At 58.7% G+C, this 19439-nt stretch overlaps 6 protein-coding genes across 6 annotated transcripts; 4 read left to right on the forward strand and 2 right to left on the reverse strand.

Annotated features, from left to right (window-relative positions):
* Window positions 1–478: 478 nt before the first annotated feature.
* On the reverse strand, window positions 479–3009 carry P884DRAFT_293666 (uncharacterized protein). The gene is made up of 3 exons (XM_069444233.1): window positions 2580–3009; window positions 1074–2453; window positions 479–871 (listed from the first exon to the last, which is right to left on the reverse strand). Exons 1-3 carry the CDS (start codon window positions 2758–2760, stop codon window positions 753–755), a joined length of 1680 nt encoding a protein of 559 aa, XP_069295416.1. The 5' UTR covers window positions 2761–3009; the 3' UTR covers window positions 479–752.
* A 290-nt stretch (window positions 3010–3299) lies between these two features.
* On the forward strand, window positions 3300–5110 carry P884DRAFT_228195 (uncharacterized protein). The gene is made up of 3 exons (XM_069439711.1): window positions 3300–4158; window positions 4238–4428; window positions 4513–5110. Exons 1-3 carry the CDS (start codon window positions 3529–3531, stop codon window positions 4922–4924), a joined length of 1233 nt encoding a protein of 410 aa, XP_069295417.1. The 5' UTR covers window positions 3300–3528; the 3' UTR covers window positions 4925–5110.
* Window positions 5111–6218: 1108 nt separating this feature from the next.
* On the forward strand, window positions 6219–9396 carry P884DRAFT_206210 (Spt20 family-domain-containing protein; the record flags this gene model as incomplete). Its single annotated transcript, XM_069438703.1, has 2 exons — window positions 6219–6435; window positions 6500–9396. The coding sequence occupies 2 exons, from the start codon at window positions 6219–6221 to the stop codon at window positions 9394–9396; spliced, it is 3114 nt and encodes a 1037-aa protein (XP_069295418.1).
* A 1228-nt stretch (window positions 9397–10624) lies between these two features.
* Window positions 10625–12035, forward strand: P884DRAFT_301636 (autophagy-related protein 27; the record flags this gene model as incomplete). Its single annotated transcript, XM_069444875.1, has 3 exons — window positions 10625–10985; window positions 11098–11683; window positions 11840–12035. The coding sequence occupies 3 exons, from the start codon at window positions 10625–10627 to the stop codon at window positions 12033–12035; spliced, it is 1143 nt and encodes a 380-aa protein (XP_069295419.1).
* Window positions 12036–12835: 800 nt separating this feature from the next.
* On the forward strand, window positions 12836–14107 carry P884DRAFT_331302 (ClpP/crotonase-like domain-containing protein). Its single transcript, XM_069445721.1, has 2 exons — window positions 12836–13382; window positions 13552–14107. The coding sequence occupies exons 1-2, from the start codon at window positions 13063–13065 to the stop codon at window positions 14051–14053; spliced, it is 822 nt and encodes a 273-aa protein (XP_069295420.1). The 5' UTR covers window positions 12836–13062; the 3' UTR covers window positions 14054–14107.
* A 640-nt stretch (window positions 14108–14747) lies between these two features.
* P884DRAFT_271522 (uncharacterized protein) lies at window positions 14748–18817 on the reverse strand (the record flags this gene model as incomplete). The annotated part of the gene is made up of 2 exons (XM_069442442.1): window positions 14748–16656; window positions 16752–18817. 2 exons carry the CDS (start codon window positions 18815–18817, stop codon window positions 14748–14750), a joined length of 3975 nt encoding a protein of 1324 aa, XP_069295421.1.
* Between the last annotated feature and the right edge of the window lie 622 nt (window positions 18818–19439).

Consider the following 19439-nt stretch of genomic DNA (forward strand, 5'->3'; position numbering starts at 1 on the left):
AAAAAAAAAAAAAACCAACCTCCCCCACCCGCACAGTTTCCTTGACGCAGCTCCAATCAGCCCTTAGCCGGTCGTTATCGGGTCTTGCGGGGGTAAATACACACAACGCGCCCCCTACCTCCCCCCCCCCCTCTCTTTTGGGCGGTGCCGTGGCTCACCATATCAACCACCTGTGCCGCGGGGATCAACACCCCCAGCCTCAGCCTTATTATCGCCAAGGAGTCCCAAACCCCGGGCGTTGGGGTGGGGGTATGTTGGAGTAGGGAACCAAAGTTCGCGACCATTCCGGACCCTATCCGATCCCGCAGCCGACTGACCCTCACACTTCGACCCCAGCATCCCTCAGTCTGGCAAATGTGTAATCGACATGCAGACCACTCGCGACCTTGCCGCAGGAAGTATGTGCGGCATGCGAGCAATGTTTCAAAGAGTACTCCCTTCAGGCACGCCGCAGCCACATCACCCAAATGCGGAAGAGCCTAGTTATTTTGGGCGTGACGATTTGACGCCGTACCAAGTCACGATCAGCCAGGGGGTCGTTGATGTCGAAGTCTTTCTTCATGCACGTTACAGCCTCAAAAGTGGGACCAGCTGGGGGACCATCAAACCGTAACAGATCTAGTGTAGCAAGCGCAGATAGTGTTTCTGGCTTTGAGGACTTCCTTTTCCTTTTTTTTATTTTTATTTTTTTGCCCCGGACGGCCCGAATATGCTTCTCAGCTCTAGTTATTTCTAACAATAGGTTTGTTTGCCTACTCGTCTGAAACATCATCGTCGTCGTCTATCCCATCGTCGGCTTCAAAGGCGTCCAACTCCTGCTCGCTCGCCTCGAGGCCCGAGGAGGACATGAACTTTTCTCCCTTTGCTTCGGCTGCAGCGTGAAATGGATGTTAGCGTTTGCGGTGCGGAAAAGGAACCGTGGAAACGGCATATCAACTAAACATGGATGTAAGGCCAGAGAGGGAGAGGAGGAAGTGGGGGTCGGGGTGGTTCGATGAAAGAGCAACGACGGATCGGAAGATAGAAGGGGTGAAGCGAAAAGAGCTGAAAAAACAATTGGGACTGTAACTCACTCTTAGCCTCGACAAGCAGGTTCTCCTGCACCTCGCACTCGGTCAAGACACACCCCTCGCCGAGCTCGCTCCGCTTCCCCAGGATGCACTTGGTCAGCTTGCAGTTCTTGCCCACCACGACGCCGTCCATGAGCAGGCACTGCGACAGCTTGGCGCCCTCGCCGATCTGGCAGTTCGCGCCCACCACGCACTCCTTGATCGACGTCTTCTCCTGGACCGTCACGTTGTCCGCCACTAGACTGTCATGCCTGGTAATGGTCGTGCGTGGCTTCACGCCCTCGGGATAGGCGACCTTGCGGGCGTGCGCAAAAGGGGAGGCGGGCGCATCCGGACCCGTCTCTTCGAGCGAGGGGATCTTGGCCAGCTGGAGGGAGACTTGGAGTAGGAGCTGGGCCGTGTCGACGCGCCGAATGACCGGGGCTGAGGAATCTGTCGGGTGGAAGTAGGCCAGCATGGGCGGTACGGGGCCCTCGGCGGGGACGGCCTCCTCGCCCGGGGTGGAGTGGCCGTCGTCGCCGCTACCGTTCCTGACCGAGACGACCCGGTTGGGCGCATCGGTGGCACGGGAATCGAGTCCGAGGTTGTGTGTGCCGCTGCTAGGGTGGTTGTGTCCGCCTGGGCTGGCCTGCCCGTCTGAGCCGCCCTTGGAAGGTCGCTGGAGAATGCTGTCGAGCCCGAGCCTGGTGGAGAGTCCTTTTTGCCAGCTTGCCTTGACCCACCAGCCGATGACGTCCTCTCCGATGGTCTCGAGCCGCTCGTTCTCCTTGATGAACTGCATGACCCAGTGAGGGAAGATGTAAATGTGGGCATCGCGGTGGGTAGTCAGCATCTTGACGCGGGGATGTTGCCGAAGTAGCCCGTGACGGACGGGGAACCCTTTCTTCTCTTCCGTAAGATCCTTCAGGGAATCTGTCGGCATCGAGTAAACCACCTTCGCCATGTTTGGGAATAAAGAACCCTTGGGGGAAAGGACTGAGGCCGGTGGCAGCGGGACTGTTGCTACAAAGTCTGTCTCCTCATCCTTGATGGGCGTCTCTGTCTTCGTCTGGTAATAGACACTAAGCCCGCCGCTCCTCGGCCCCCGCGACTGCGAATCGCCAACAAGCTCATCGAGGCTAGCTGACTTGACCATCCATGCCTGCAGCAGCTTGTCCGCGCCCAGCTCGCAGACGAGATCGCAAGGGAGCACTAAGAAATCCGACGTCACAGCGGCCTGCAACTCTGGAAGGCGCAGGATCTCGGCCGTCCCTGTGTTTTGGTCCAAATCCTTTGGCGCTAACAGATCTGGCCGTGGGAAGGGGAGGCTAGTTAGAAAGGGGTTCGTCTTCAGGGCGGTGGTGATGGCCTCTGCCGCCGAAGGCGGGCAGACCAGAGTAATGTCTGTAAGAGGTTAGTACAGAACAACCAATAATGATCAGTGATGACCCGCGTCTATCCGGCGTAAAAAAAGGGGGGGGGGATGGAATATGATCAGTCGCAACCAGGACATGACCGCAAGTCACTCACTTGTTATCCCTGCCCGGTAGCAGAACTCAAGCGGATACCAGACCATGGGCCTGTTGGCAATAGGGAGGAGGGCCTTTGGATTCTCATCGGGATTTGCTGTGAAGGTCGTGAATGAGCTACCCGGGCCACAAAGGATCAAGGCCTGAAGGCCCGGGGTCGCGATGCTGACTGCGTGGGGCATCGCGACGAACTTTGTGCCCCGCAATCGTTGAAGTTGGCCGTGTTCTCAGATGGCTTATCGGGTCCAAGAAATTTGGATTTGATGCTGCCACTGGTCCCAGATTGCGGTGGAATTATCTGTTCGTCGGTGTTGACTACTCCCGTACTCAGGGTTGTTGTTCCTTAAACCCGCGCCGTAGTTTTCTCACTGACTGACTCACTGAAGGTGCCCCTCTAGTGTACGGAGTAGCTCGAAACCCACATCCCACTTTCTCGAGGTTGAAGTGGCCCGTGCAGCATATGCAATTCAGGGAATCGGAAATCAGCCAGTGCAGTGTGCGAAGAGCTAGACGGGAAGCGGGGCATGTAAAGCAAGGCGCGGTCAACCCCCTCCCCCCCTTGCAGCATTCTCTTGGCATCAGCTCTTGCGTCAGTTTTCTTCGCCCGGCCAACCACCTGCCTCGGTCTTTGGGCCAGAAATGGAGGCTCGGCTCATGGCGAGTTGGGGTCGCATCAACAAGCCGAACCCCAGCCATCGGGAATCCCACCGCCCCTGGTTGTCCCCCCCCCCCCCGCGACACCAGCCACATGATTTGAGATCTCCCTTGTAATGCTTTGCCTCGTGCTCTATACGAAGTACCGAGGAGCTGAATCTTTTGACGAAAAAGCATAGACTTGGCCAACAAGCGATCTTGAACTACCACGCGCTCTCGAGACTTCGGGCCCCTCCCGAACATCACAACACACTGCACAAGCATCGGCAACGCGATGATCGATCTCTGCGCCGTCAATGTCGCCGCCGTATGAGTCGTCCCGCCGCCGCGGGGTATGGAGCCACTGGGTGCCCTTCGCCGTGACTATAACGGTTGCGACAATGGGCGTCGCCGCCTGGGTATGGAGCCAGCGCAAGGACGACGACCGCGGAGACGCCGAGCAGATTGCCGAATATCAGGACCTTGATTACGACAATGCAGACTATGGTGATAACCCCCCTTACGGCGCCAGCAAGGACGGGCCGGACCCGAAGTCCACGGCAGTTGGCGGCGTGCAGCCACGCTCGGGCGATGCCGGCTACGGGCCAGGACAGCCGCCGGCCGAGTCGTCGAGCTCGTACTGGGCGGCATTGCGCCGCACCCCTAGTCCCCAGCAGTTCTTCGACAGTGCCAGGAGGACTGTCGCCGCCGGAGTGACCGCCGCGGGCGCGGCTGTGGGGAGCGCTCTCGCAGCCATCCGGGAGGAAGACAAGACGGCGTTTGCCGACCACGAGACTTGGTCGGAGGAGGCGGATGCCAAGCAGGAGAGGGCTGCCGGGTCGCCTCAAACCAAGGATACCGGCAAGCGCCGGAAGAAGGTGGCCATCGTTGTCTCGGCCGACAGCGGCCTGGGTGAGGTCGATGCCGACGGGTTCCACGAGCATGCTGTGAGTGCACCGGATCTACAACCCCCTTCCCCCCTTCCCCCTGCCCCGATAGTGTGCGCATGCTAATCACCAGCGCCAGTCTATCTTGTCCCACATCCCGACCCAACTCGATCACTCGGCCATCAAGCTCTATGTGCTCATCTACGCGCCAAGCCTGAAGGACACCGCCCTGGATATGACTAGCAACCTGCCGCCCCCGTCGCTGAGCTCGTCGTTCTCCAACATTGACCATGCCCAGGCGCAAACCTCCGAGGAAGCTCGGAGCCCCCTGTGAGTACTCTTCCCCTTTCTCCCCCCCTTCCCCCCCCCTTTTTCTCTCCGGGCTAAAGTTCATTACGCTAACCGTCTTTGCAGTGCCGGCGCGTCGTCTGTGGACCCTGCGTACCATGCGATCTACTCGCAGGCACAGGCACTCGTCGAGAAGGACAGCATGGTCTTGACCTTTACGTCGCCCAACGGCCACGCCCATATCCTCCGCCACATCCAGCCCGAGATTATCTACCTGCAGGAGTCGCTGTCCGGTGACAACGGCAGTGTGGTCACAAACCTGCAGACCTGGCTGCGAAACGACCTGGTTCTGGTGGTTGGCGCCGAGCGCGGCCACGGCGGGCTCGCAGACAGCGAGTCGGAGGCCGAGCAGCCGGACAAGGGGAAGGAGGTGTGGTGGCACAGAGAAGACCGGGTCGGCAGGGGCCGCGGAGTGGTGGTGGTGGACGGCATGAGGGTTCAGGATGACTGGGCGAGGAGGGTTTTGCGTAAGGAATAAGGTAATGGCGGGTATGACGTTGAAGATTACGAGCTGGATGTTCTGGTGATGATTGATATCCCATTTTTATGTGGTACCTCTTTCGATTCTGTATTCCACATCGCTTACATAGGTCAGATTAGTGATGAAGCGTGGGCGGAGGCAACGCCTAATTCTCCTGCCTTGATGAGCCTTGAATGACGGTCCATTCTCTGTATCGACGGCGCCTTGGTCCCAGGGTTGATGCTGCTGCACGTGATTCTGATGTCTGCGCCAACTCGTGGTTGATGCATGTACGGACGTAGGTAAGGTGGATATGTAATCCGTACTCCGTTCGCACAACTCGCCGTTTGGAACGTGCTGCTATTTCTCACTGACCCCCCGTCCCCCCTCTCCCCCAAATGTCCACTTCATTCATCTCGGTTTCTGTTCGACATCGGCGATTCTCAACAACACGCTCTTTAATATTGGAGCGTCCCATTTCGCACCGCGTTATTGGCGCGCCGCAATCCGTAAATGTAGCGCACTCATCGCCCAGTCCCTCACCATCAAGCACGTGATGCGGCTCTCTCCTGCCAAGAACGACTTCCAGCAGCGTACAACAGCAAAGTCCAAGCAATCCGTTCGACAGGGGTCGGATCGCCCAGTGCGTACCCCACACACAAACGAACTGACCGTCATCAAGCGACCGTTCAAGACAACGGGAAGCGATTACCGCGTCGATACAGCGCCGCGGTAACCTAACCCACGCCCCGCTCCTATTGCCCCTTCCGCTTCACGATCGATTTTGCCGCGCGACCTTTGCACGAACTTCAATCCAAGGAACTTGCTTGCATCGTCAGACGAGCGCGCCTGGGATAGAAACCATTGTCGCTTCCAAAGCAGTCTGCTGCTGCTCGATCTCGCAGACGCGCCCTCCCCTTCTCTCACAAGCCGCGGCGAACCATTCGCGACATCGTTCCGTTTCGAACGCCCGTGACGACGAAGCATTCCCTCGTTTGGGCCGCAACATCGGCCAACCACCGCAGCAGAGACAGAAAAGCAGAATTGCCCCGATCGTGAGCACGCGCTCCCCTGGACGCGGAATATAACAATTCGACCGAAACCTCGGCGCTGGTTTGCAGGGCGTGTGCCAAAAGCACGCTGAGTTGCCTCCCGTTGCTGCCTCCCGGCGGCAGCCGGCTCATCGTCAATGGCGCCCACTGCCGTTGCTGCGCCGGCGGCTCCTGCCCCCACCACCAAAGTCAAACGTCCTGTTCCCCCAGGCATCCAAACCAACGGCGTCGCCGCCTCGCGCTCATCACCCTCTCCCTCCATGTCGGCCAGGCGCGCTCCCCCCTCAGCCACCCGCCCGCCTTCCAACCCACCGACCGCAAATGGCGCGACGCCGACATCCGCCCGCGCGCCCAGCCGGCCGCGGAGAGACGGTTCGGGTCAGGCACTGGGTAGGGGTCAGAGGAGCGCCGGCCTCAGGTCCGCCAGCACGGCTCCGGACCTGTCGTCGTCCCCCGTGACCGAGCCGCGACCTTACGGTTCGTATTGCTCTCCCGCGTAAACCCTACGCTGCATCGAGTACTGACTCTTCTTGTGGTTCAGTGGTTACCGATGAATACATTCTCAAGAAATTTCACGGCTGCCCTCCCTCCCTCATCGTCCACCTGCATCAAACGCACTTCCGTTTCGATCAACAGCAGGGAATGTTTCCTTTCCACTCGCCCATGAGGATATTCTTGGAGCATCTGAAGACTCGGACTGTGCCTTATGAGATGCTCGAGTATTTTACGGATGTGCCCTTTTACGATGGCTGTCTGATCGTCCAAGTACACGACCACAAGTCGGTTGCCCAGGCTCAGGACGAAGCCCGACCCACGTCGTCCTCGAGCAAGTCGACGCCGTTCTCCATTCACAACTACAACCAATATATCACTCCCTCTCCTTATGTGCCATATCCGAAGGAGAATCTCCCCTCGAACGGCACACCAGATTCGGCCGCGGAGAAGACGGCCGAGGAGAAGGATAAGGAGAACATGCCGGCGCCCAATGCGAGTGCCGATGGGCAAAAGGACAAGGCCGCCCCCAAGGCCAAGGTGTACACAATTGTCCTTCATCCCACGCCGCTGAGCCTGCACGCGGACCTTTCTATAAAGCTTCACACGCCGCAAGGAGCTTCTGACGCCCGTGCGGATGGGACTGTCCCTCCGCCGACGCCTCGCACTGCCGTGCCACCCACGCCCGCCGCCACGAACATGCCGCCGCCCGCCAAAAAGCAGAAGCGGGAACGGATGGAGCTCGACGGTCTTAGCAAATACGAGGCGGAAGCCCAGATCCTGCTAGCAACGACGCCGCCGCTTGATCTGGAACCAACAAAGAATGCAGAACAAACAATTGCCCTGCTCGAGAAGCAGGCCCATCCGGACCACTCACACAAGCCGCCCGAACCAAAGATCCGGAAGAGAACGGTTGCCGAGGTGGCGGCTGATGAGGCACAGGCTGCTGGCCAGGAGCGGTTCATGCTCTCCATGGATGAGCGTCTCTCCGCCAAGCTTGCAGGCTCACAAGCTGCTGGCAACGGCCCAGATGGGGACGGCCAAGCAGGTCCCTCGACGTGGGAGCCGAGGTTCGAGCGCTTCAAACTCATCGCCGATATCAAGCGTGAACACGCCGAGAGGAAAGAGGCTGAGAGGATCAAACAGCTGGAGAAGGAGCGGAAGTTTCAGCAGCAGAAGTTGCAGCAGCAGCAGCAGCAGCAACAACAACAACAGGAGGCAGCCATGCTCGCAGCGAGGCAAGCCGAGGCGGAGCGCCAGCGGAAGGAGCAAGCTCTGCGCGAACAACAACAACGGCAGGAAAATCAGAGACGAATGCAGGCAGCCGCCCAAGCAGCACAAGCCCAGGCACAAGCTCAGGCTCAGGCTCAGGCTCAGGCTCAGGCTCAGGCTCAGGCCCAGGCTCAGGCTCAGGCTCAGGCCCAAGCTCAAGCTCAAGCCCAGGCACAAGCTCAAGCCCAAGCACACGCGCAGGCCCAGGCTCAGGCTCAGGCTCAGGCGCAAGCCCAGGCCCAGCAGAGCGCAGGCGCCTCGGGAATGGGCACGCCTCACGCGCACCCTGTGCATCAGAGCCCCCTGCCGACAGGTATGACTGGCGGGATGCCCGTCAACATGGCTCAGGGCCAGGCACGGTTTCCCCAGGTCTCGCAAGGCCAGGCATCGTCGCCAATCATTCGTCAAAACACGCCGCAAAACGCATCGTCTCCTATGGGCATGGCAGGCGTGGCCATGCAACACTCCAATTCCAACCTTGGGCAGGCGGGGAGTCCGGCGAGGCCTCCATCGGTGGTTCAGAACCACCCGATGGGCGCCCCCATGGCACCAAACATGTCGGCGCGGGGAAGTCAGCAGAGCCATGCGGGAGGCACACCGAGGATGCCCAGCGCGACCCCGAGCATGGCACATGCCACACCTATCTCGCGGCCTCAGGTGGTGGCGACTCCACGCATGACCCAAGCCAGCCCGCCGCCGGGCATGATGTCGGCTGCTCAACTAGGGCACATGATGATGACGCCGCAGGGGATTGTGCAGATGCCGAATGTCGGGGCTACCGCGGCTACGATCGCCCAGCAACAGCGTCTGATGCAACAACAGCAACAGTTGCTACAAATGCAACAACAGAACGGCATGATGAACGGCAACCCCGCACTCCAGCATCAGCTTGCACAGCAACAACGGTTGATGGCACAGCAGCAGCTGCTGTTGCAGCAGCAACAGCAACGAGGCCAGATGATGAACCAGCCAACGCAATCCCAGTTGGCCGCGCAATATTCGCAGCAGCTGAGCAACATGCAACAGCAAGCGGCGCAGATGGGGCAGATGAATCCGATGCAACAGGCGGCTCAAAGACAGTTCCTGGCTGCCCAGCAGGCCGCTCGGAACCAGAACATGATGGCCATGAGCGGCATGACGCCAGCCCAGATAGCCGCCATGCAGCAATTTCAACTTGCCCAACAGCAGCAGCAGCAGCACCAGCACCAGCACCAGCAACAGCAACAGCAACAGCAACAGCAGCAACAGCAACACCATCCGCAACCGGGCCAACAACAACCGGGCCAACACCACCACCACCAGCAGCACCAGCAGCAGATAGCCATGGCCCTAAACACGCCGCAAATACAAAACCAAATACGTAACATCACGACGGCACTTATTACCAAGAACCTGCCGACCTTCACGGCCCGTTACAACGGCATGCCGATCCCCGAGAAGGAGCTGACCGAGTTCAAGCGCGGCTGCGCTCTGCAGGCGCGCAATATCGTGCTCAACCAGCTCAATGGGATGGCGGGACAGCAGCAGCAGATGGGACAGAACCGCATCAACCTTCAGGCCCAGATGCAAGCGGCCGCTATGCAGCAGCAGCAGGCCCAGGCCCAGGCCCAGCAACAGGCTCAACAGCAAGCCCAACAGCAGGCCCAACAGCAGATGGGGGGCCAGGGAATGTAGAACTTTTTTGTTGGCGGCGGCGCCTGCGGTGGGTGGTTCTGTTCGGTCGCCTCCCTGTCGGACTGCCCGGGCGGACAAGGGAGACAGGGGTTGGTGGAGTGATTTCGACGGTGACCAGGAGGAAGGGGGGACGAAGAGTGACTACTGCCATCCGGAGCGCGTGCATGATCTCCGAGAACGGGAATGGGGGGAAGGAGCCTGCGTTATGGCATCGGAACATCTTGTTTTTGCTTCTCTTGAGGCGCTAATACTGGAGTTCAGGCTTGGGATGGGAATTATGGCAATGACACCAACGGGAACTGGGTATTACGTAACGGCTAACGTTACTGGCTTTTTCTTCTTGAAATTCCCCTTTTCTTCCTGGCTTTTGCACTTTTGGAGGGGTCTTTAAAAGGGAGTTTGTCTTAACTTTCCTCATACACTTATTATATATACCCTGGGTGTCTGGGTTGCCGCGGGTTTTGAGGTATTTGACTCTGGTTGTGTGTGTGTGGATGTGGCGTGCTTGATGGATTTTCTTGCATCCGGATTCTTAGACGGGTGTACCGATATTTGCGTATAAATATGTGGTGCTCGTCAAGCGCTTTCAACACGGTAATTGACCTTGGTGATTACTCCGTACCATATCTCATCTCGTTCAAGTAATCCGTACTCCGCGCAAATTATGCCTGGATAGGGAAGGGCAAATGAGAATCAGATGCGTGGATATCGAACTGTCACGTGACAGATTACTGCGCATCGGGGACGGAAGGCTGCAACGAAGCAATGGCAAGTGTGCCGGGCGGAGCTGATGGCGGAATCGGCCCCTAAGCGACTGGACAAGCCAGCAAACAGTCAGCCTCGAGCCGGAGCTCTAGCGGCTTTCAATCAGGAACGCTCCGGATATCAAAGCTGGGCGCTCCTTCTTTTCCATGCTTTGGCACCACCCGCGCCAGAGCGTGTCGATTCCTGCCGGCGCCACTCATTCTCCCTGCGCTGTTGTAACTACGTCGTTTCTCGTTTCGCATTTCCAGATCGCCAGGGATATTTTTTTTTCTCTTTTATTTCTTTAACTGCCCCCATCCCCGCCGCCGCGCCCTTTTCGTGCTGAACACCTTCCCAACTTTTGAACCACGCCGACGAGCGACTCATCTCTGTTGGGGCTGACTCCTCAATTTTATTTTATTTTTAATTCTACCACCTGCGCACCCTTGCAGTCCATCTCCCGGACCGCATCGGATCATTCACGATGAGAGCATCAGCAGCCTGGAGGAGCACCGCCGTCGAAGCGGCCGCCCTCGCCTCCCTGGTCCTCGCGCTGGCCCCGGCGGTAACGGCCACGGCGGCCACGCAACAAACTCCAACGGCCCCGGACTTGCTGCCCGCGGCTGCGGCGCCGCCGCCGCCGAGCCCGCTAGCGTGCGATAACATCGTCACGGACCAAGGACGCAAGTACAACCTACGGCCGCTGGCGGGCCCGCACGTGGTGGTGACGCACGAGTACACGCGGCCGACGTACCACAACACGAGCTACGCGATTGACGTGTGCGGGGTGCTGAAGAGCAAGGGGAAGGGCAAGGCGGAGGAGAGGTGTCCCGATGGGACGAGGGGTATGTTTCTTTTATGTTCTTCATTTATTTCCCCCTTCATCTGTTTCCTGATGCCATGTTGCACTCCTGGGCTCCGATAGTTAGACGATGATGCTAACGAGCGAGTGAGTAGTCTGCGCGATCAAGCACCGCTGGGATCCCGAGGCCGATAAGCTTATCGGCGTGGACCAAGTCATTCCCATCGTGGCCGGCGACGAGCAGACAATATCGTGGGAGGCGAAGTGGCTGTCCCCGGACGAGGACGGCGAGGCGAAAAAGGACGGCGAGAAGGAGGGGCTGCGACTGACTCTACAAGGGGGGCTCAAGTACCAGGAGCGGACCCAGCGAACGGTCGTCGATTTCAGGTGTAATCCCGACCTGGAAGGGACCGAGGGGGAGTGGGAGAGCCCGGATGAGTACGTACCGGGGGAGAAGGATGCGCGGGCGGAGGAGGATAAGAACAAGGAGGAGGGGGGGAAAGACGGGGATGGAAAGAAGGACGGGGACAAGGAGGAGAAAGTGAGCATGCCCGAGAAGCAGCTCAAGAAGGACGGGGCGGCACTCATCTGGGGCGGCTACAAGCGAGGGAAGGATGCTGACGGTGGAGAGATGGACACGCTATACCTGACATGGTACACGAAACACGCCTGCGACGCGGCGGTGGATGAGCCGGCCGAGGAGAGCAAGGGCTGGAGCTTCTTTACCTGGTTCGTCGTACTGTGAGTCTCTCTCTCTCTCTTTTTCTCCCTCTCTCTCTCTTTTTCTCCCTCTCTCTTTTTCTCCCTCTCTCTTTTTCTCCCTCTCTCTCTCTCTTCTTTCTTTCTTTTTCTTCCCCCCATTCTCAGTAAGTGCCGTCTTTATGCTGACGCTGTCAGATTCTTTCTGGCCATCGCATCCTACCTCATCTTCGGCTCGTGGCTCAACTACAACCGGTACGGCGCGCGTGGTTGGGACCTGCTTCCCCACGGCGACACCCTTCGCGACGCCCCCTACATCATCAGGGACCTTGTTCGCAGGATACTCAACACGCTGCAGAGCACGGGCAGCAGGGGTGGGTATTCGGCTGTCTAGGGTCCCCGCCTGCCCCCTTTGTTATAAGAGTCGTGAAAGGGAACATGGTACGGGGATTTCTTTTTTGGGGGTCCGAGGTCATGTTCTAATGAATCTCCCTTCCCGGTTGAGAGGACGTAGAGCCGTCGAGCGTGTGGACATTTTTTGGATGGTAGCGTTTGTTTCTGTGCTGGTCCCATTGGGAGTCGGACATGGCATATAGGTCATGGTTGGCACTCGAGGCGTTCGAGGGGTTTCCTGTCTGTCAGCTGTTGCAATGCCACTAGCCAGGTCGTTGTATGATTATCATCAAGGCAAATGTAGCACGCAGATACAGCGTTGTAAGTCGTGTTGTTTTTTAAACTCCGGAATCCGGGCTCCGGGCCGCGGTGGAGAGACTCCGGGGGTGGGGCCTCTCGGCTGCGGCCTGTACTATGCAGGTTCGGGGGCCGGCTGACTGTCACATGTCGCTCGGTGAAAGCTCAATTGCAGGCAGCCGAAGCATGCATGCATGCATGACATGAGCTGCGCCAAGCAGGCGAGTGGTTGCGAGAACGTTTTTCTCTTAGCCTTAGCCAACCTGTCTATACTTGTAGTTCGAAAAGCGAGAAGGGGAGGACCACGAGGCTTCGATAGTGTACGTAGGGTACCGGGCAAGGATGTGGAGCTCCCCAGGAATTGCCCGATGCAGCCGAGGTAAAACGAAGCCTGGAACGCGGCATCCACCTTACGCCCGCTCTGGGCCATCAGGGTATTGCCCGTACGGATTAGTGAACGCTTGTCTCTACCACCGAATGTACTGTATGTACATAAGGTACATACATACATACATACCAATAGCTATCTGGCATGTAGGTGCATACATAACCATGCTCACCTCATCTCAAACCTCCCAGATACCTTTGATTTCGGTTCGGTCGACAACAAAACACAATACAACAAAAGAGCAATACTCGGGTGATCCTCACTCAGATCAGCAGATCAAAAGATTAACAACCAAAAAGGAGAAGAAAAAAAGAAGAAGTTCCATTTGGCTAAGATTGCGACCATGACGGGCACACTCTTCACGGTGCCTATCCCGCCCCTGGGCGCCCATCCCGGCGGTACCATTGTGGCGACGGAGCCGGCGCCGACCGTCTACCTGCTCACCATCACCTCGCCGCCCGACAACCGGCTCACGACGGCGTCGTGCAACGCACTCCTCGACGCGCTGGACCTGATCGAGTTCGGCGGGTACAAGCCCGGCGTTGTGGTCACCACCAGCGGCATCGAAAAGTTCTACTCCAACGGGTTGGACCTGGAACACGCCCTGAGCACCGAGAACTTCCTGCCGGGAGTGCTCTATAAGCTGTTTCATCGTTTTCTGACGTACGTCTCTCTCTCTCTCTCTCTCTCTCTCTCTCTCTCTCTCTCTCTCTCTCTCTCTCCCAAAAACCCAATCCTCAAGTATCCCTTTTTTTCATGCTCCTTTCTGAGGAGCAAAAAAAGAAAAGAAAAGAAAGGGGGACACAGCTGACAACAAAGGAAAAAAAAAAAGATACCCGATGCCTACCATCGCCCTCCTGTCGGGCCACGCCTTCGCGGGCGGCCTGATGCTGGCCATGCACCACGACTACAGGGTCATGAACCCGACGCGGGGGTTCGCGTGCGTCAACGAGCTCGAGTTCGGGGTGCCGCTCAAGGCGGCCATGAGCAGCATCTTCCGGCTCAAGCTGCCGGCGGCGACGTACCGGGAGCTGGTGCTCGAGGCGCGCCGGTTCGCGGGGCCCGCGGCCGTCGACGCCGGCCTGGCCGACCGCGTCGGCGGCCTCGACGCCGTCCTCGACCTCGTCCGCGAGCGCAAGCTGGCGGGCAAGGCCAAGACGGGCATCTACGGCCTGCTCAAGGCCGAGATGTACCGCGAGAGCGTCGCCCTGCTGAGCCGCCAGGGCTGGGAGCAGGGCGAGGAGCGCGACCGCCTGCTGGCCGAGTCCGAGGACAAGAGGCGCCGGGAGGGCGAGAAGAGGGTCGCCGAGTTGAAGGAAAAGGCGAAGCTGTAGAGGATGAGATCTATCGTCTATCCATCTGTTCTTAATCTATATAGCTATCCATCCATCCTTTCCTTTCCTTTCTTTTCCTTCCCGTGTTTCCATCTGTTCGTCCAACCTCCTCCTCCTCCTCCTCCTCTTTCCGTTCCGTAAGTCGACATTCAGCTTCTCAGGTTTACTCTTAAAAAAAAAACCTCGGTCAGAGCACATGACACCCGGCGTGCCAAAACGGAGGTTTACCCCAAAGTAGAGAGAGCATGCCAAACAAATCAATTTTTGTCTACCTTTTTTTTTGTCCCGTAAGAGAACCCCCAATCCTCTCAACTGTTTGTTTCCTCCCCATATCCCCAGACGAACCAAGCTGGACCGGTGCCCTCCCACAAGACCAAGGCATACGCGCTCTTTCAACTGGACAATCTGAATTTGCCGACAAAGGAAAAGGAGGAAACGAAGAGAAAAAAAAAACATGATGAATATACGCCGCTGAAAGACCATGCAGGGGTATGTCTGACCTACTCTACCGCCGAAGAATGAATCAACCAGGAGCAAACCCTGACGCCTATACACCACCATCCAGTGGACCCATTCCCCTCAAAGTAGGTTTGGTACCAATAAAACAAAAAGATTCGAGGAAGCGAACCTCGAATGTGAAGTAAAGCGTAATCATCAGCGGCCACCATGCCTCGATGACGTCCCCCCCCCTTGGTCACTCGCTCACAGAGCCCTCGTCCTCATCCGTGTCCGTGTCTATCTCCTCATACTTCGAACCATTACCATTACCGTTCCGCGTCTGACAAGCCAACCCCATCTCGGCTCTCGTATCCCTCTGAATCCGCAAGAAATACCGGCGCAGGCTCCTCAGTCCCCTCAAGAACCCGCGGTCCGGCTCGTCCGGATGCCGCGGGGGGCACGGCCTGTCGCGGGCCGACAGATCTCCCGCCGTGACACAGTTGGCGAAATCCGCCATCTTGAAGTCGATCTCTCTGGGATTCTTGCGCGTCCGCCGCGGTGCCTCTTCCGTGTCGGTGGCAAAGTCCGTGGTGGAATCCTCAACGTAGTGGTTGTTATTGTTGGTATTAGTGTCGGTAGAGGTGTCGCCGTCGTAGAACATGAGCAGGCTGGCGGCGTAGAAGCGGTATCCGCGCAACCGCTTGATGATGACCTCCAGCTCGTCCAGCTTCTGCAGCACGGTGGGGATGTGCCGCAGGATGCTGGCGCGGTCGACCCCGTCGTACAGGAAGCGCGTCAGGGCCGCCTGGAACTCGGGGCCCCTCTTGAGCTCGCGACCGTAGTACTTGTCCTTGAAGACGTAGCTCTGCGTCTGCACGTTCCACACCTGCAGGCCGCACACCCGGACGCCAAGCTCGCGCGACGTGGTTTTGGCGCACTTGCCCTGTTGCGACTTTTGCTTCTTGGGGCTCGCGTCCACGCCGTACTGGCGCGTGCCCATCTTGAGGTCCATGATGCAGGGACGCTTCATGCCGGCCGTGAGATCTTCGAGAAGCAGGAAGTATTCGACCCGAGAGTCGCGCTGTGTTTGAGCCTCTTTGGGGTTGACCGGCCTCGGAATCTTGCTATATTCGAGAGGGGCAGCAGGTGGCGGCGCCGGAGTGAGAGCCCGGTGCTCAGCTGCTCCGGCCTCGCGGGCGGGCTCGCTCTCGGGCGAGGCTCGGAACACCTCCATCGGCTTGGGATGTCCGTTTGGCGTGGGATCCGCGCGGTCGTCCTTGTACTTCGCATCGTCCGCCTCCTCGAAATACTGCAGGTTGCCCCGGCCATCCTGGACATCCTTCGGCTTCCTGCGCAGCCCCGTGCCGGAGTAGCGGCGCTTCTTCTTTTGAGCAGGCGACGATTCGCCCAGAATTTCGGGCTCGGGAGCACTAGTCCCGGTCACGTCTGGCGGGACATCGTCGTCGTCGCAGAACTCTGGCGCCTGGCCGACGTCGCTCTGGGTGTGCGCGTGAGAGCCGCCGTTGACATGGGCGGGCGTGGGCACCGCCGACTGGGACTGCTTCTCATGCGATTCTATCAGACTCGGGTCCGAACCAGTCGGCCGAAGTGATTGCTGCAGCGTCCGCCGCGGCACCCGTTGGTGGCCCTTGCGATGACGGCGGATGGCGATTGGCTGCTTCAGAAACGCGTCGTTGAAGACCTCGTTCCGCAATTTTTTATTCACCGTCGTGGCGCCCCAGCTGTTTGCGTCGCGCTCCTGCAGGTTCGGGCGCGACGCATCCGCCTCGTTGTTCCCTGGCCGCGCATCAGGTCCGGCGGAGCCGGCCGTGGGGTGTCCAGACGCGGACACGCTCCTGAGGCGTCCGAGAAAGCTGGGAGAATTCACGGCCGGCTGGAGGAGGCTTCGTGGTAAGATGTGCTGATTGTCGACGAAGGTAACAGTTGGGACTTGACCAGTAACCTGTTTCATCGATTGGCTGACTACTCGAGGCGTCTCCGAAGTTTGCTGAGCTGTCTCGTCCTGAGCCGTACCGTTTTCCGCGCCCGCAGGCGACCCATTCGGCGCCGTTCGCGAGCGCTCTACCGCCCCACCATCTTCTCGCTTCATGGTCGACTTGCGGCGAGGCTGCTTCTGAAAAGTGACGTTCAGCACTCCAATGTATCTGGACGGAGTTCTGTCAGCATCCTCGCTCGAGATCCGTTGGTCCCTGGGAAAAGGGTGGTGGAAGAGGGGGGGAGGGTGTGGGAGGGATCCTACCTAGGCAAGAACGCCAACAAATCGCGATGGTACTTCTCGATCTTTTCGTAGAACTCGTTTTCACGATTGTTTAATTGCTTGCATACGGCACGACGGGAGAACCTCCATAGGGTTGTATGACCGCCGACCTGGTGCTTGTAAGGGATTAGCTCGATGGCCTCCAACGGCTGCTTCGGTGTCCATTGATGCTCGTGGACGGCATCCTCATGATAATGAGATACCGGACGAGACAAGCGGGAGGAGTGGACAGCAGGTTCACGTTGGGCAACGGGGCCGGAATCTTCAGCCTGCCTGTAGGCTACCTCTGGAGCTACACTGGAATATTCGGCAGCTTCCAGCCCGACCTCGCCCTCAAAGTTATTGAGGCTCTTTTGCTCGTCATCAATTTCGGGCTCGTCAGCTTTGACGAGCCAAGGATGGAAATCGCCATGCCGGGAATGCCTTCTCGAGGGGACCATCCTTTGTGGCATCCCAGGCACTGGGGAGCTCTCTGGCGACTCCCCGGGGGCCTGATGGGGCAAGAACACGGCCGACGAGATCTTTTCCTCTCCCGACTCCTCACCTTCCTCGACACTCTCCCCAGCCCCATTGCCGAGATCCGACTCCGGCCGCGGCTTGGACTGTTGACTCGGATCTGCCGAGTCGGTCCCGTGCTGTTCCTGTCCACCCAATTCATATTCGGAGGGCACCGGTTCAGCAACAACGGCGGCAGCAGTAGGAGCGGCAGGACCCTGGGCGGGTTCGCCGTGTTGAGGGACGGCATGATCCCTAGGGGAGCCTTGGGCTGCCTTAGACTCGGGCATCCGCTTGTGTGGTTCAGATATCGAGGCTGCGTCTCCGAGCGCCTGTGCGTCCGCCGATTCGCCACCCACGGGCTGCTCTTGGATGTCGGCGAGCTTCTCTCCCCTAGAAGGTGACCTGTCTCGGGTGGAGTGCGACGAGCGCTGATCCTTGCGCTTCCCCTTCTCTTCCGGAAGACCTTCTTTGAAGAAGCGTAAGCTGTGGCTCGCTTTCCGACTGCGGTTATTGTGCTCGACCCCTGCGAGGACCTCCGAGATAGACTTCTCAACTTGTCCATCCTGGACACCTCCTTCATCTCCCGCCCCGATCGACCAAACCTTCTCGGGGCCCATAGACACACGGTGTTCTGTCTTCCAAGGTCTGAGTTGGGGACGACCGTCTACCACCCCGTTCTCGGCGTCAGCTACGTGGTGGACGGCAGCAGGAGGGTCGGTGGGGTGAACGGAGGTATGATGATGAGCACTGGTGGCCGTCTTGTCGTTGGAGTAGCCGTCCCATCGAGCCGGGCGTTCCCTCTCGGAAGACTCGAGCGGGCCGACCTTGGCCTTGGTCTTGTTCAGGAAATCGCGGTGGCCGCTAAGCATTGAATTGACCTCAGCGAGATCGAGCCTCCCGAAGACGGGGGGGGCCACTGCCGTGGACGTGGCGGTTGAAGACGAAGGCATGGCCGTCTTTCGAGGAGAGAGACGCGGTGTCAGGGAGTCGCCGTCGCCCTGGGGCCGGGAGCCATGGCGGGTATTTCGACTGTCGGTGTCCTTGTTATGGAGTTCCTGAGGCTCCGAATGATTCTGGGGGTGCTGGGAGGGGTGGGCTTTTTGAGGGTGCGAGGGATCGCACTGGGTCTGTCTCGGGATGCCGCGAGCTGTTGCAAGAGCCTGGGTCAGCAAAGAAGGGCCGTGGGGCCTTTGCAGGGCGACAGGGCCCCGGGCATGTTTAACGGGATCAGCGTGGGCCGTGGCAGAGGCTCCGGTGGCTTGGGCTGCCAGGGGAACCGCGCCAGCCGTGTCTCGCTGCACGGCAGGGGGTGATTGTGATGGTGGTAATGGTGATGGTGGTGATGGTGGTGGTGGTGGTACCGACGAGACGGACCCTTCTTCTTGTGCTGCCGTCCCTGGGAGCCAAGATGGCGGTGGCGTTTGCGTCTGCGTTCCTGATGGAGATGATGGAGAAGGCGCCGCGTCGCCGGTTTCCGCTGACCGAATGGGACTCACCGCTGCAGCATCTGCGGCTGCGGTATTTTCGGGTGCAAAGGGCGGGTTGGACATGGGCAGAACATCTGGCGGCGCATGAAGAGATGCGCGGCAGAATGGTTTGGTTGGAGGAGGGAAAAGGGAGGGGGGAGGAGTATTCTTGGGACGTAGGTAGTAGGGAAAGGAAGAGGGACTGGAGGGTTTCGGGAGAACCGTGCCCAGTCAATTGACTACACAGTGCTGTGCTTGCTCGTAAATCAACAACGGGACGAGCTCTTGTTCCTGCCAAATATAGTGCGAGAACCGCATGCGACACGGTAGCCCGATCAATTTCATCCGACAGAGTTGGATGGCTGATTGACGAATACTGAGCCGCGTCGGGCGTCGGGGTAAGGCAATGGTTGAAAGGTGAACCGAAATAAGGAACGGGAGGAAATGGAAACAGCCCACTGGGCATGCAAAAGTTCGTCCTGTTAGGCAACTGGCGGTGCTCTGACGCAAGGAGCTGCACGAGTGGCCATTTGTTTGTGTGGCGGGTCCCGGCTCCGACGATTGGATGTTTTGTTCTTTTCGTAGCCTGGGGAAGACCCACAGCGGATACCCTGTGATCCACTAAAGTAAGTACCTTACGTGTGTACGGATACGTACCCCTCCTCTCGCTCACAATCTACTAATTAGCAGTATGTACGGATTATTG

The sequence above is a fragment of the Thermothelomyces heterothallicus genome (assembly GCF_042370625.1).
Source record: "Thermothelomyces heterothallicus CBS 202.75 unplaced genomic scaffold P884_scaffold_21, whole genome shotgun sequence".
NCBI lineage: Eukaryota > Fungi > Ascomycota > Sordariomycetes > Sordariales > Chaetomiaceae > Thermothelomyces > Thermothelomyces heterothallicus.